Source organism: Acanthochromis polyacanthus, chromosome 4 (assembly GCF_021347895.1).
Source record: "Acanthochromis polyacanthus isolate Apoly-LR-REF ecotype Palm Island chromosome 4, KAUST_Apoly_ChrSc, whole genome shotgun sequence".
Classification (NCBI taxonomy): domain Eukaryota; kingdom Metazoa; phylum Chordata; class Actinopteri; family Pomacentridae; genus Acanthochromis; species Acanthochromis polyacanthus.
Window position 1 is genome coordinate 38970179 of NC_067116.1, and position 17479 is coordinate 38987657.

Genomic DNA, 17479 nt, shown 5'->3' on the forward strand with positions numbered 1-17479 from the left:
AGCGCCTGTCAGTACCAGTTGAGCTGCTGCATCTTTTATGAGGAAAGCCCTGTTGCTTATTACAATATTTACAGACGTTTAAAGATTGCGAGGCGAGTGTTGTTACTGCATTAGCTTGGCTCGGTGGCCTTCGCTCACTAGCCCTGACAGAAGATTTTATTCTAGATTTGTTAAATTAAATCACTGCACAAAACTGCAAGGAGACTGAGAATTGTTTATATTTTTTCCTCTTGGCTCAGTGTTCACACAATCAAAATGGAATGGAATTTATTTCCTCCTAAAACCTCTATGAAATTGTTTAATTACATTAGCAGAAATACAATACTGTCAAAGGGCCCAAGTTGCACTCGTCTCTATTAAATCTGTAACGTTATCACAGCCTGTTGTGTACGTTCCATTCCTGTCACATCTACAGCTCTGTTTAGGGTCTGTAAGTGAATTTATCCCATCTGTTTTCTCAGGGGTAATGCTGTCCTACAGCAGTGCTGTGATCTTTGACACTATCCATAAGGCACGCACAATATGGAGACATGTAGATGCACTCACACTTCCATAATATCAAACAGTAGAATGAGAGAAAGGGAGAGGCTTCGACAAAACCAGAGCTTAGTTTAATCAATGCCATTCTCTTTAAGCTACAACTTTATAAAGGAAAACTGCAGTCTCATAGCACCATATCCTTTTGGTTTGGTGCATACTTTATGTTCCAACTATTCCTGTTTCCTTCCTTCTCTCCTCTTTAACTCACAGAGAAACCTTATCCATCAGACTGGCTTGAAGAGAAGGGGGGAAAATAAAAACTTGAATAAATATTTCATTAGATTATTCTGTGATTTAATGTGCTTCTGCTTGGCTGGGGTCTACGGCAATATCTCCATTTATAAATGCATTAACACAATGATGCCAGACACGGGCTTAATATTGATACTGCCTTGACCGGCAGATTGGAGCAGCATAGGGATTATTTTGTCTGTCTGCTCTGCTGAATCACACATTCGCATTCCATCTGATTTGAGTGCATGTTACCTCACTCAGAGGAGAGAATCTGTCTATAAACTGATGCTTTTCAAAGCTAAATTGGGGGAACAAACAAATAACAGATGTAGAGCATGCAGGACAAGCTAAAAAAGAGCATTTTTTTCTGCATATATGCATGTACGTAAATGTCAAAGTGTGTGTTCCGCATGTGCTATAAGAAGAAGCTAATTAGAGTCAAAGGGAGAAGTTTTCACAGTCTGTGATAAATTCAACATCAGGAAATCCTCTACCTATTAATACCAATTGGGCGACAATAATTGGCAGGCCATCGACAGCGTGGGCAGAATTAATCATTTGAAGAGGCAGACTAGACTGAATTTTTAATTGGCAGAGGCAGCCACTGTTTAGGGAGGCAACCAGCTGATCACCCAAGAGACTGCTGCTTCAGACAATGCACATTTGCTAATCCTCTTGAGTCAAGTTATTATGGCCATGCATTATTATCATGCTTTACAAACTAATTCCATGTTTTCCCTCATGGATTACCAAGGGGAAAAATAGTTGCATAAGAAAAGAGGAAATAATAAACACACAGAGCACAATGTGGATGAAATGAAAATCAAAATGACACAATAAGTGCTACAACTACAAATGAACAACACTTGGTATAATGAAAACAGCATGTGTGTACGTGTGTGTGTGTGTGTGTGTGTGTGTGTGTGTGTGTGTGTGTGTGTGTGTGTGTGTGTGTGTGTGTGTGTGTGTCCATCAATGTCTCTGCGAGTCTGAATATGCCTCTTTGAGGATGCTGTCCTAATATTTCCATCAGGATGCAAATGTCATAATCCGTTTCTGCTTAATAACACAATTAACTATAAAATAACCTCATCGGAGATCATTGCCACATTAGTTTATGTATTGTTAATTGTGCAGCCAGACTTCATTACAATTCTAAGTCACTTAATTTGACAGAAGTATCTAAAATTAATTCGTTGTTTGTAAATTAGTGATTAAGGGTAAATATTCACTTTGAGTAGAACATTTAAAATTCATCCTTTTCACTTAAATCAAAGAGAAGGCGTTGTCTAGCTTCATGCAACCAAGGTAATGTTCTGGATTTTTTAAAAATTATTAATTAAACTGAATACATTCCCACAAAACTCATGATTGATGTAAAAGTTCACAGGATTATTTTTCCATTTAAAAAAGGGATTTCTCTTTGTTACAAGTTTCTTTTGAGTTTATGTTTTGCATTTCAAACTGGGAGGTGATCATACAGAGTCTCACTGAAAGCAAGCCTACAACTCAATTACAGATTTTTTTTAAAAAAAGAAAGAAAGAAAGAAAAAAAGAAAAATTTGATTCCAATTCTTTCTGCTTTACCACCAGGGGAGAAGTGATGCAATAAAATGATGATAGTTAGTGTAATAAGAAGAAAAAATCTGAGCAAAGCGTTTCAAATGTGAGAAACAAGCAATTAATTTGCTTTACTAATTGAACAATCATAACTAATAATCAGCTTTGGGTGTTAAGTATGTCACTTGAATCTTATGCACATCTACCCAAGATCAGTATTTTTGTTGTTGCGTGTAATGGAAACATGTTCTGCATGTGTTATATGTCAAAGAGCCTCTTTTCTCTGACACCATGATGAGGTGACAATCACTCAGGAGCCAGATACTGCAATCATTATGCAAGACAGGGCAATGACATTTCAGCACATGCATGCACACACACGCACAAAAAACAAACTACATACCGATGAATGGCCAATGAGTGCTCTGCAGGAAAAAAAAAAGGTCTTCTTTTTCTACAAGCTGACAACATCAGCTGCAGGAGCTGCATGAAACATGTGACTAATAGGAGCTGTGATAGTTCAATCTAACTGCAGCTACATTCGGTATTAAATCTTCTCAAGCATTTTGTGATCAAAACAGGGACTCAGTGCTGCATGTTAGTGGTGGCAACCTTTGTAGTAATAACAACATTAATATCTTTCGATGGTGATTTCATACAAGACATAACGCGGTGTGCAATGCTTGCAAATGGCATTTACATTACTGTCATACATTATCATTTGTCTTTCCTAAATGTCACTGCAATAAAAGGCTTATCTCCTGCACTAACATCCTTCACATATCAACATCTGCTCTGCAGGAGTGCAAGATGAAGAATCCCAGAGGGGGGAAGCAGAATTATGAAAAATAAGAGCCTTTCTGCAGCAGTATTGTTGCAAAAATGGTAGTCTCGGCTGCTGTGAGTGTTTTGGGTCTGTGAGTCCTATGGGGCAGCTTTAGAAGCACACAGATTAAATTGCATGAAAAGCCATAAATGTTCTGCAAATGCAATAAATATGCCATAATCTTTGTGGCTCTCCCACTGGATCATGAGTAGGGTGTTAAAATTACAGTCACAGTCGAACTAATAATTATGATGCAGTCATGATTATCATAAAAGCATTCGTGTCATTTTGTTATTTCAACCAGCACAAAATGTTTTTCTGTGAGTGCAAACAACTAAATTAAAGTTGGTTGAAAAGTGTTGATGGGTATTGATGACGATGATAATGATGACGGTGACGTCTGCATTGCGTGGATCAACGTGGGAAGGGGGAGTGGTGTGTGTGTGTGTGTGTGGGGGGGGGGGGGGGGAGGGTAGCACCTATTGTGAAATGGTTTTCCCACCCAGGCAGTGATCTCCGCACCGTATATTCTTCCTAACCAACTTCATTATGGGAAATGGAAGTTGTCACTGTACATATAAACACGCGTATAAAGCCGGCTGAGTGGATTTCCAGCCCCCTGCCTCTCCCTCAGCCTCCCATTTAAGCAGCGCAGCATCACTGCTCCTCTCTGCGCGGCAGCGACGTCCGTCATCTTGTGACAGTTCTTGCGCCCTTTGGAGACATTGTAGTATTGAACTGATTCCACCGTATCGGGTTAGATTTTGCGCCCAGCCCGCTCCATTCGCACATGGGGGAGATGTTAAAGAAAGCATATGGATGAATAAATGATGCCGCCCCTCCGCAAAAAGATGGGACTGGCAGGGGAAGGCTCTTTAAAAATGCATCCTTTCCGAGCGCCTCTGCCCCACTTAGGAGCGCGTTAAGAAAACACTCCTCAATTGCAATAAAATAAAACAAATGCTGACACTGAGAGCACTCATACAGCTTTGTGTAAACCTCCCTGTCTGGGAGGGGAATCTAAAATATAGAATTCTCACATTAATGCTTAGAAAATTTGTCCCAAAAATGAAAAAATGAGAGGAACTTGTAGTTTTAAGCACAACAATCACAACTGGGACAAAATTCCAAACCACATGAATGTTGGATGAAGCAGTGATGATACAGACAAAATGTTTAGGCAGACAATTCCTGGGCAAAAGCTGACGAAATGTGAGGATAAAAGTGGCACATACACGCATTTCGGCACAAATCAGTGGAATAGGTGCAGGTAATAAGCAATAATTAAGGTTCATATGGGCCTCGCGGCCATTCGAGGAGCGACACATTACCTTTGTGCATGCCGGTGTATCGGTCCTTGAGAACTGTCAGTTCGTGGATTTTCCCAAACTGTTCAAACAGGGGTTTCAGGTCTTTTTCCTCCAAGTTCCGCGGTATCTGCCCGATAAACAGCTTAATGGCATCTTGGTCTTTCATGTTGCCGCTCTCCGGATGAATTGAAATGGGTTCTGACCCGTTCATGGGTTTCGGGAATGTGATCTGAGGGTACTGGTGCTGATGTGGGATAAGGAGTAGTGGTTGTTGGCTCGGTGGTGCCCCCGGTCCGGTGAAAACCAGGCTGGAGTGAGCGGGCTGGGGCTGCTGTGGATGATGCTGCCTTCTTGTTTCAGTCTGAGTGAATCTGGCCATTCTGAGCTGGGAGCAGAGTGGATAATAATGACAACACACACACACGCGCGCGCGCGCACACACACACTGTGAGAGAGCAAGCACTCAGCTGGAAACCAGGCTGACTTTCTATCCGATACACACAACACACACACACATACACACAACACACACACACGTAGACACACACGCACACGCACACATAGTAAGGCAAAAAAAGGAAGGAGGGGGTGATATTGGTTGGAATAAACGCACAGGAGCGATATGAGACACTCTGGAGCGACACCCAGTGGCATCTATGAAGCACTTCAACTCCAGAGAGACCTTATGGGTAACAGAATTGCACAATATAAAAAAAATGTCTTCAAACTAGACTTTTTTCATCAGTCGATGAAGAACTAACCCTTTAATTTAATGAACCATAACGGAAAATATTCCCCTGCACACATTCTGGTTTGTACTCAAAATCTAAAAAGCACCAGTGAATCATTCAGGGACTGTGTGGATGATTTTCCTGTGTTTAAGTAAAAAAATATTTCTATAACATGCTTCCAAAACAAAGCTACAAAGTGCTTTACAATAGCACAAATGACAAATCAGATAAACAGTGAAAGCAGCATCTCTGTATAGCCCATCCAAGACAACAGCCGCCATGACAACGTGCTCCTGTGAAGAAAGGACCTAAATTTTGCATCACAAAAGCACAAACACCGCAGTTAAGACGCTGAAGCAGAACCCTATCCAAGCAACCCAAGTCATTCATGTTGTTTTTTCTGACTGTAGTACGTACCAAACCTGAGACCCAACAGTGGCACCAATCCTGGAGAACAACCCAACCAATGCATCAGCAAAGCCAGCATGACAGTACTACAAATATGATAAATATTCTAATTGTGGAGATGGAAACAACCAATTTAGATTTTTTTTAAGTATCCTGCACACTTCCTATTTTGAAAAGTCATAATGTCTTCCAATAAGTGTCCTCCATTTCGGATTGGGCTTAAAACCTTTCCTTTTTGATGAAGTTTACAATATGCTACTTTAAAGGCCAAGTCTGATTGAAGATTTCCCATAATGCACTGCTTTTTCTACTCTCCATACATTTATAGGCCACCACTGCATGTCTCTGATGTTGCATCTTTTTCTCCCACAGTTTTTGTTTTGTCATCTTTGCAACTCAGCTCCAGAGCAACACATCTCTGATCTATTATTTCCTCCCACACCAGCCTCCTCGGTGTTTTTTTTTTTTTTAATTCGGTTATACCTGATTTCTAAGTGCCGTCCTGAACCAACTCTCCTTTACCCTGCCCCAAACTAGTTGGAGCAGATTCTGCCCTCCCTGTGCCTGGTTCTGCTGAAAGTTTCTTCCAGTTAATGAGGAGTTTTTACTTCCCACTGTAACTAAAGAGAACTGCGAAAGGATTTGTTTGGTTTCCATCTGTAATCAAGTTCAGTAAAGTCTTTAACTTACTACGTGAAGTGCCTTGAAATGAATTATATTATGAACTGGCTCTACATAAATAAAACTGAACTGCAACTGAAATTAATTTTAAAAATTGATTTTAAGAAAACAGGAATTGGCAGTAATGTACACGTAGGTCACACTAAACTCGTTCAAATTACTTATAATCAATAATTCAGGTCCTGAGGTGCAAACTGAGCTTGAGTTCTTGAGGAAAAAAAGATAATGTGCAGTAAAGTTATTTCAGAAGTTGAAGACAATTTAATTGACAACTGCAGAAATGTTGTAGATTGATTTCTGAAATCTGGGGAATAAAAGCTTCAATTGCGTTTCCACTTTACTGTGTTTCAGTTCAGTCTAGTAATTAAGAAAATGTTCATATTCACAAATCATTTTGCAACTATCCATCATTATCCAAATCATAATGATAAAAAAAACTAATTAAAAATGGCATGTATGTCAAAGTAACCTTGGATGCTAACTACAAATCTAAATGTTTTGGGGGTGGGGGTTTATATCAGTGAGTGAACTATAAAAGAAGGAAATTACTGATATGCAGGCCACTATTCCAATAAGAAAAGCAGAGGATGGGTTTAGTTTTCTTTAAGTGCATCTGGAAATTAACTAACATGTCTGTTTCAGTTACCGTTCATCATTGCTCATGACTAAACAAGACTTAAAAGGTAGATGTATAAAAATGCATTTTTAAACTCAGCTCCATTTAGGCTTCAACATATCAAATGTTAGTCTTTTAAAGTGAAATTCCCTATTTGATGTTTTTCTATGTACAAAGCTGCTCGGCAATGAAGCATGGTGTGGTAGAGCCAAAAGAATTTCTTATTGCATTTGGCAAATTTGTGCTCTTGACTTTTAGTATTAGACTCTACTCCCAAATTTTTGCACTGAATAAGGACTGTGGACTTTTTTTGTCCTCCATGTACTTGTGCTAGTAGGAGCCGTTTGACAGCCAGTGCTGAGAGGAGGAATGATTACTGAGATCAATAACTCTTTCAGCGCTTTCATTGTACATTGCATGTACAATTTTAATGAGCAATGGCATGTGATTGTTTCACAAAGACGGCGTCAAAAAAAATAGAACCAATCCTTCAATAGTTTTCAGGAAAAGAAATATAAACTGAGAAGAAGGCCAATTTGACAGTCACAGCACATTCATTAATTTATAGTACAACATCCAACAGATATTTTTTGATAAATATGTTTACATTTATTTAGTCTATACGGCAAAATAGAAGCAGCTTCATCCACATTTGCCTCAGTTTATAATTTCTCTCAGACCTTCAGAACTTCAGTTAATAATTGTTAACCCCTGCAGCCAAGATTAACATATAACAATACATTAAAATAATGTTATAATGTCCTTTCTTAATTTGAAAATACACAAGTAATATAGAAATAGTGTCCAGGTTTTTGCATTTTATCAACTTAAAGAACTGAAAATAGTTTTATTGCTTAAAAAATACAGATTTTTGAGTTTGTAATCCACATTTACTGTCATGAAATATATCACTGCGTTATATTTAGGTGAGCTAAATTCAGGGTCCTTGTGCAGTCTGACTCACTGGTAAACTCAATAGAGCTGAGACATCATCGACATTTTTTCCTTCACCTGTTCTTTTCCTGCTATGACAAGTCAAAATGTCTGCTGTGGAAAAAAGTCTATCGGTCATCAGTTGGAGTCAAGGGACCAACAGACATTAACCACAATTAAGAGACTTACTGTAAGTACTTTTCAAATAGCATGCAGGCTAATCCCCCAAGAGAGGGGTTATTTGCATCATTTGCCTTCTCTTTGCAGACACTGTCAATAGCACTCAGATTAAAATCCTTCATGAAAATAAAATACTGAAATAAGGACAACACTGACAAATTTAAAAAAAAACAAAACCTGAAGCCCAACAGTGTAGGCGGACTTGCAATTTAGCCAACCTTTAAATAAAACACATCTGCAGGACAGATTTCTAATTACAGCCTATTTAACAGTGGATTAAATGAAGTGATATACTGTCAGTGACAGCAGGCTCAAGGCTGCAAGGTGAATCAATACCGGTGGCTGCTGCTACTCCTCTTACTGTGGAGGAATAGCACCACAGGGGTGCCCTCCCAGAACTTTGACTTCTGAATATCTGCATCGCTGTGTGAGCGAATTGCCTTCAGCTGTCTCTGTTGTTCTGAGCTCAGCAGCACACCTGAAGAGCAAGCAAAGTCTCACTTCCAAAGGTGCCCGGTGTGGAGTAGAAACAGATTGGTCAACAAAGTTCAGGGTGGAGAGAAGTTTTGGTGGAAAAAAGATATGTGCCATCCAGAGGAGATGGAAGTGAGGATCATTTCAACTTTATGTAACTCTGCTTCAAAAAAAAACAAACAAAAAAAAAAAACAACTTCTTTTTGCAAAAGTTCAGTAGAGAAAGACATGAGCAGGCAGGGGCACACATTGACATTACCGGTCAATAAAACAGTGGGTGGTAGCTACACAGACACAAGGCCTTTTTCATTGCAAACTTGCTCAATTGAAATGTGAATGTAATTCTTTGAAGCAGTAGGTCCCAGAACGCCATGCAAGTTACAGTTGCTGAAATTGCTGTTTGTTTTCGATTCAGGCTCCCAAATCAAAGTGTTATTTTATGCTCCGTTCATCGTGTTATAAATCTATTGATCAGAAGAGACGGGGTGCTGACTGAACGTGGCCGGTCATCTGAATGGGAGCAGGCAGAGACAGGATTGAGGGTAGATGTGTTTGGCGGATGGCTCAGCATGTTCGCCCGCTTACATCTGTGCTGAAGAAACAAATAGGGACGCAGTGCAGCTCGTATTGAATAAGAGCAGCGAGCTGTCATGGCACTGGGCTCAGCGGCCTCTGAGGGTGGTTGAGTGGCTATTTTTAGGGAAGTGGTCAACTCAGGGGGAGGGGTATTGAGAACTTCCACTTCATGGTTTTTTTATTGACCAGTGCCATTAGTGTTTCGCCAAGCTGAGGGGGAGAGACAAGAAATCAATAAAGGTCACACTATTAGTGCGAACTAAAAAGTTACATACAATTTAACTTGCTGCCGTTTTATTCTGCTGCTTGTTAACCAGTCTGGACCCTGAGAAGGAGGCAGCCCGGCTCGATCTTGTTCAGCTTGGGAAGTCTGTGAGGCCCAGAGGGAGACGAAGGCAGCTCAGGGAGTCATTTTGCATTCTGTGTGCTCTTGTCGACATACAGTACGAAACCAACAGACGCACACATGCACAGCTTCCTAATTATCTACCATTGTTCTTTGTCTACATCAAGAAGCTCGCTTGCTTATTGTGCAAACACAGCAATGCACAAAAAGCATGCAGCGCCGCATATGAACACGCAATTTAAAATTCAATATGCCATCTTGGTATGAAATGGAGTCAGCGAGTAAATTAGGAACTTGACATAATAAAATGTGCAACACTTTGCTGTTAAGGGAAAAGCTCTTCTCTGCTTGGGCTGGCAATGTGGAAAAGTTTCTCAGAGTGTAGCTGTGGGTTAATAGGCGGTAAGAGTTAGAGGTGTCCCCCGATGCCTAATTCACCATTGCACTCTGGTTATGCATTGCAAAGCATGCTTGTTCAACTGTAAGGTGTTGTTTGAGGAAATTAGGGTGTGATGTGATGATGGCGTATCACACTGGAGACAGTTTTATGGACCAGTGACTTGGCAGGCTGATGAGATGTGATAAGAGTGGCCTGAACCGTGGAGTTGGGGTGCAGCACCTTCCTCTCCGGGCCTCAGGTCCCTGGACTAAAAGTAGAGGAGAACTCTTTGATGTTGATCAAAGCTTCTTTCACTGAGGAAAGACACTTCAGCAAGATGCTGGGTCTATTGTCGCTATGAAGACGATGAGAAAACAAACTAAAATTACACTAAAATAAGTGAAAAAATGTTGCCCACTATGGTTTACTTAGCAGAAAGATTTAAGTGATACTCTATCTATTTGAAGCTCCACTGGTCTAAATGACAATAGAGCAGTGACTGCTGAACATTCTATATATTCAATATTCTTGTTGAGTATGAATAATCAGCAGACAGAGCTGAATTTTAAAGCGCTGTGTGAGTATTCAAGCAACCTAGTCACCTTTTTTAATTCCAGTTTGGGCGTAAGAGTAGTCATTATGAGAGAGAAGGAACAGAACTGCCTCTTTGAATTGTGCTCAGCTGTCTTATTAATCATCCGCTAAACAACCTTGCTTCACCCTCTATGGAATAAACTATTATTTTTTTAGAGAATGTCAGATTTGAACTGCACCGGAGGGCTGTAAAAATAAAACTTTCTCTTTATCAAAATATACCCAAATATAGCCCAGAAACTCCAAGGAACTATCACACATTAAGATGTTGCTCAAATTCCTAATTGTCCCCGCAGACTTGAAATGTTATTTGATTCTGGTTGGTTTCTGGCAGCCGGCTGATTTGGTTCAAGCTCATTCTGGCTGTAAACAAACCCAAACCTAGTGTGCGGCTTCCTCCTGCTTAATTGGTTCTGCTTTATCCACAGAGGGTGTGAAGAAGACAATTTTCTCCTGCTCAAGGTCCCTTGCTGAGCATTATACGACTTGAAGGGTAAGAGAAGAGCCAATCATTGGGAATAATTTTGACATATTGAAGATTAATTTTATCACCCAAACATTGCCTGCGAAAGGATCCCGTCGCCCACCGCGATTGTGGTTTTGTTGTAAAGGGGAGAAATAGTCCGCCTGCAGAGCAATCCTGTCTGCTAATCTGAGTCACTGCTGTGATGCGAGTAGCCTCTGAGCTACCTCAATTTTAAGATTGTCTGGACTGCTGCTGTTTTAGTATTAATACAATTATCTCCTGAAAAACATCATTATATCAATTGGCCACATTATGTTCCAGCAGCTTTTCTAAATCCTAGACTCACTTGTGGCCATTTTGTGCACAGATAAATGTTTTTTTCCTATGGTACAGAAGTATATGGCTGGAAAAAACTAAATAAATGCTCTAAAGTAACAAGTGAATCCTTGCTATATTGACGCAAGTGTCCTGGTTGATATATGAGATTGATAACAACCCAAAGTCCTTCAAAAATAAATACAAATCTCTACCAGAATTGTGAAAAGTAGAGGCGATATTAAGACTTTGCAAATTTTCTGATGACAGCTTAAATTACCATGATTTAAAATAAGTTGCAAAGTAGATTATGTGGATTAAATGGGCATTGCATGCTAGAGCACATGCATTCCACTACACCACAACAGCATATAGCAATGACAACAACAAAATCACCCACGTTGTATTGTGTAGGTCCCCTTCATTCCACCAAAAAGATCTTTGATCCATCCTGATGCATTAACTCCATGAGATGTCCAAAGATATTCTTTAAGTTGTGGAAGATGCATCGTCAGGCCCCCATGGATAGGACTTCTTGTTCCAGTACACACTGTTCTGTTTGTTGTCATCCTGCACGCGATGTGCAACAACTTTTTTGGTCGGCGCTACATGTCCAAGTAACATCCAGACGATCGATCTAAGAACCTCTCAGCAGAACATTGCTATAAGCATCAGAATACCTCCACTGGCTTGCTTTATTTCCATAATACATCCTGCTGCAAACAACCAGACAAACAATGCAAACACCCCCAGCTGTCCACATGATTGAAAAGAAACATAATTTATCAGACCAGGCTTCTTTCTTCTTCTTCTATTGTGTCATGGTCCAGATCTGACACTTTGTAGGTAGTAGAAAGTGGTCAGCATGGGCACTCTGACCAGTCTGCAACCAAACCGCTCCACACACAGCAAGCTATCATAGCCAGCATTAAGGTTTTCAGTAATTTGTGCTCCAGCAGTTCTTCTGTGAGATCAGACCACATGAGCCAGTCTTTGCTTCCTCCCCATGACAAGTGAACTTTAGGGTGTCTAGGAGTCTGTTGCTGGCTCACCGGTTGTCCTTCATTTGGAGAAATTTTATTTTATACCAGCCACTGTACACCAGGAAAATTCCACAAGACTTGCTGCTTTAGAGATGTTCTGACTTGGTTGTCTGTTACAAGGCAACATGAGATGTAGCACAGTGGTGCATAAAGAGGACAAATATTTTGCTGACAAGAGTGAACTGGAAAAGCAGGAAGTAATATATTCTATAGTCTTCAAAATAAAGCAGCCTACAAATGTAAAAAATGGGATGTAATCAAACAATTGCTCCTAATAAAGGAACAACAGTTGGTACAATGAGAAGATGAACTGTATTTAGAGTAGAAAAGTCCCCATTTCCTGCCCCTGTGTACTCATATAGGACGTGGAGGCTGTCTTCCCAGTTCAAACTGGCCAATCAGGTCAGAGCTCTGGAGTGGACTTGACAAATTTCACAGCAAATGCAGAATTAAATAAAAATTCTTCCAACAGTAGGGCCAATCAGTCATTATTACTTAACACTTAAAAAGACCCAACATTTGAGCTTCTTTCAGTATTTACCTTAATTACCTTGACTTTCATCACAAAAGTATTGTCCAATCAAACCTGAGACCCCACCTACTCATGTATCAGATAAAACAAGGGATTTTGAGGCGTGGCTCTTCTAAGAGCAGCAGAACAAGATGGCTTCCACAAGGAGCAAACTCTGACAGGTAATTACTTTTAGACCTTAATTTCTTCTTAATATAATGTTTTTTAATCAAATAACTAAACTAAACTTTGAGGTGAAGTGCAATTCTCTCATCAGCCATTGCTATAAATACAGGAAACAAAAAACAAAACAAAATAGTGCGTAGATAATGGTGACCTTTTAACAAAAGGCTTGCATGTAGTCAGTGATAGAGCTACTGTGTCCTAACATTAACCATTTCAATTTGGATCTTGTCAAAATGAGATATTGATGCTATTCACTTCCTTGGTCAGTGGGTTTTAATGTTGTGGAGCATCTGTGTCTTAGAAAACACCAGTAACTCCTACAACTTTTAATTTGTACTGACAGTTTCTAACCACTGGGTGGAGGCCCTGCTCCATTGTGATTTGTTCTCTGCTCCAATCAGTCATGTAAGGACACCCAAGTCTACATAATGACTAACCTATGGTAAATTGTTGCCAGTTCCCCTAAAGCTGTGTCTTAAATATCACATTTGTTAATAATCCAACTCTACAGAATTCATACAGGAAGTGTCAGCCTACAAACGAAGGAGGCTTAGTAGTTCACTCTGGATATTTGGCCTCCTTTGCTGGCTGGTTATCTCTGTACTTTGGCACCACATATGCAGCTGATTTTGGAAACATCTACCGGATGAGGTGTGTAGGAGAAGAGCTCAAATAGGTAGTGGTGCTGGTATTTGATAGCATTTGAAATTGTAAAGTGTGTTTGGCTGTGCTGAGTTTGACCAAATTGAAATGAGGCTGTTTGAGGGCCACTGAGCAGCTGTTCGGCCTCAAGGAGACATTGGTGGAAGATACCCAACAGCAGTCCACACACAAATTTGTCAACATCTGATGGATCTGAGAGTCATTCAAAACTGTGTATTTGAGACTAATTCTTGGATGAATATCATATTTCACTACAGTGGCATTACAAAACACAGCTTTATAGATCTCGTAGAACATGACTAAGTACATTTACTTTTAAGTGACACTTAAAAATTTCCATTCCATGTCATTTTTTATACATATTCTTACTCAAAAACTGTTGTATTGTGTTTTTTTAGTTGTTTTAAAACACCCCAACCCTCCACAGGATAGATAAGTGTATAGAAAATGGATGTGTTAAACTGCACTACATTGTTTTAGATTTGATTACCCAACTGAATAAGTCTAACTTGGACATCAGAAAAAAAAGGTATTTCCTTTAACAGTTTAGTAATATATAATCATATAGCACTCAAAGGGGCCATTATTCTGTAGTGGGTACTTTTATTTTGAGATATAGCCCTATAAGGTGCAGTCAATTCTAGCCATTTTCAGTACAAAAAAATCGCTAATATTTTATTTGTAAATAAAAATATGACGAGAAATACAGGGAATATTGGACGCACATTTCCTCGAAAACGACCTATTCGTGGATTATATACCGACTTCAAGACATGTTTTGGACAAAATAATTTACTGGCTTGTGTCGTCTGGATGTCCAAGGTTGGATTATGGCCGTTTTTTGTGGAATATTTTCATCTGTGTGTAATAATGAACCCGGAAATGTGAGTCGTGCTGTGTACGTTAAAGCCGTGTATAGAGAACGGATGGATGGATATTCGTTGTTTGTCGGATAAATGTGCTTATATTACCCGCTGTGGTAATCACATCTGAAAGTGGTTTATACCGGCGGATTCATGAGAATCTAAGCTTTCCATCGGTGTATAGTGCTTGCATAATCGCGTTTGCAGCTTCAGACATTTAAGGAAATGCTTATGCAGATCTCAAAGTGTTCCGCGGGCGGAACACTGAAGCGCAACAGGTTAATGTAGCTTTTACTGGGATCTTACAAGCTTTTAGTAGAGTATGATTTTCAGTACTGGACCTTTACTTGTATTGGAGAATCAGTGCTGCATGTTAATTCTTTTAGTAAAGCAAAGAAAAGACTAAAGTGAACTGAAGCAAAAACACTCTGCGCAAAAAACAAATATCAGTATTATATTCTCAAATGTCTTCCATGTAGCTGATGTCTGGGTAAAATAAATTCACTTCACCACTTTCACAGAAATGCACCTTGACGTTTTCTTTGGGTCCTTGCATTCATGTGGATGTTAGTTTGATATCTACCATTCGCAGCAAGACAACGCAACCGCACCAAACTGCAAAAACTGTTGAGAAAGAATTCGAAAAAGATGACAAAAGGCTCAAGGCATTGACCCAGGTCCCCACGTCCCTGTCCAATTGAACATCCATGAGATGCAATGGAGGCATCCTGATTCACAGAGACCCCATCCCAACACCCACAGCACCCAAAGGATCTGTTGCCAATGCAACTGTGCAGACACCACAGGACACTAAAGGGTCCAGTAGAAAGGCCCAGATGGGTTAGCGCTATTCTGGCAGCACAAGCGGGACCTACATCATGTTAGGCAGCTGGTTCATTTTTACTCTTTTCTAGAAGAAGGAGTAAAAATGAACTTGGAAAATTACACCAAGTTCTTGGATCAAAATTTTATACCATGGTACAAATCAAAGCCTGCCAGTTACAAGAAGAGCATCATCTTCGTGCAGGACAATGCGCCAAGTCATGCCTCCAAGTACACAAAAGAGTGGCTGGCCAAGAAGAATTTCAAGGACAAACGCCTAATGACATGGGCCCCTGCTTCACCAGATCTAAACCCAATAGAGAATCTTTGGGCAATTCTCAAACAGGGGTTGTACACCAATGGCCACTAGTTTTCTTCTAAGGACAGTCTTTGGTGAGCAATATTGACCACAAGCAAGAACACTGACTCTAAAACCATCAAAAAGCTCACATGCTCAGTTGATTCTAGACCGGTTAAAGTATTGCAGAAGAAAGGCGGTTATATCAACATGTGATAAACACATTTTCAATTAAATATTGTTTAAAATTGTTATTTTTTATTATACCATTGTTGAATATTGTTTTAAAAATAAAGATTATCATGTTATATACTTGGTATAAAATCAATGTGTTGTTTACTTTTAAAACTGAACTTTGTTTATTTTTATTTGACTTGCATAATTATCTGGAACAGTCATTATTTACACCTCTAAATAATAAAAATATTCTAAACTACCAAATAATACTCACAATAGGCCTTTGCAATAGTAAAAAAGCAGATTTAGTAAAATTAAGCAAAAAGGCTCTTCACAATAACGAAAAATGACATTTGCATAATTATCTGGAACACAGTAATATTGTGGCTCACCACTGTAAACTTCTGGCTGGTTCTTCAATTGTCTTGAATTAAAATAAGTAAATGCTCTTCACCTTTAATTTGAAATTGGCTGTTGGGTAGCATTGTAAATGAAGAGAGCAGAAGATGCAAAAACATTCAATTAAGATTTTTAGTTCCAAAATCTATATTTTCAGCCAGTAACCCTTGAAACAGTACGATTTCACTGTCCAACCTGTGTGACCCCGCACTGCTGTGAACAGTGGGATACGTTTGGTGCTGCAGGTGTCGAGGGCATTCATCCTTCCGTAAAGGTGACCCAGTTCACACATAGCTTCAAACTTATTCTCACTTTGTTTTTAAAGTTCTGTTGGTACAAGTATTGTTTTGTCATTTGATACGATACGAAATGAATTTACCTTTACTCCTCTAAATTTATTATTTTTATATCAAGACATTCCGCAATGTTTTGCCGAGGCACTCCAATTATTTACCATGAAAGCCATAGAGATCATTGTCAAAAATGTATGTATGAATGCATACAGTCAGTCTGATTTGTGGGAAACTTTGAATTTCAACTATAATAAATATTACTGATACTATTACCTAATACCTTGTACAATCATGTGCAGGTTTTCAAAAAGACATTGAATCATCACCTAGTTTGTTGTTGATTTGTTTTTTGGGGTTGTGTTGGTGGTGGAGTTGTTTTCGTCTTTGTGTTGGTTTTTGTTGAACTATAAACATGTACAGGATGTTCCTCAGTTCTCACTCACTGCTGCCTGAGATACACAACCAATGGATTTATGAATGGATGGATGTTTCAAGAGTTTTGCCTGTCACATACAAGGCACTCTTCTCAAAAAAGTCTCTCATAAGTGGTGGAGAAACTGGTATGACGCTGTGCATGGGTGGCTCTGGTGTGTGTCTAACTTGCATTCACTTTAAACTGTATTCTTATAGCAATAAATACTGCTAGCAAGGGATGGATTTCTGTGCAGCTTTGGCGGTTCATATTATGAGGCAGTTCAGCTATTACTGGAAAAAGAATTACAGTAAAAAATACAGCACATTTGCAAGGATTATTGTGCTCATGAAAGAATATCAAGTCACTGTCACATAAAAAGTAATAAAAGGTCACCTCTAGCAAAAACTCAAACCAAAAGATTTATGTGTGTGGTAGTATGCATATTGCAAAAATGAGGGGAAAAAAAAAACATTGAATGATCAAATGGAAGGCAAGACAAGAGACCAAAATTTCTGCCTCATGTTGCTGGCTAGACCCAAGGAAGAACAGGAATCAGAGCAGAGACTCCTCGGAAAGAAATGAAATGTTTGAAGTTATACAAAACTTGATCTATGGTCAAACATCAAACATTTTCTGAAGC

General features: G+C 39.4%; 1 protein-coding gene across 10 annotated transcripts in view; it reads right to left on the reverse strand.

The window, feature by feature from the left end:
• Nucleotides 1-4967, reverse strand: part of celf5a (cugbp, Elav-like family member 5a) — a 188600-nt gene extending 183633 nt beyond the window's left edge. For 3 of the 10 annotated variants that reach the window (XM_022191560.2, XM_022191553.2, XM_022191520.2), the window contains exon 1: nucleotides 4492-4965. In XM_022191560.2, the coding sequence (XP_022047252.1) occupies nucleotides 4492-4849 (358 nt within the window). In that variant the 5' untranslated portion in view covers nucleotides 4850-4965. Of the gene's footprint in view, nucleotides 1-4491 lie in introns of all 10 variants that reach the window. The other 7 variants (XM_022191546.2, XM_022191576.2, XM_022191512.2 and 4 more) reach the window with 4 other exon arrangements.
• Between the last annotated feature and the right edge of the window lie 12512 nt (nucleotides 4968-17479).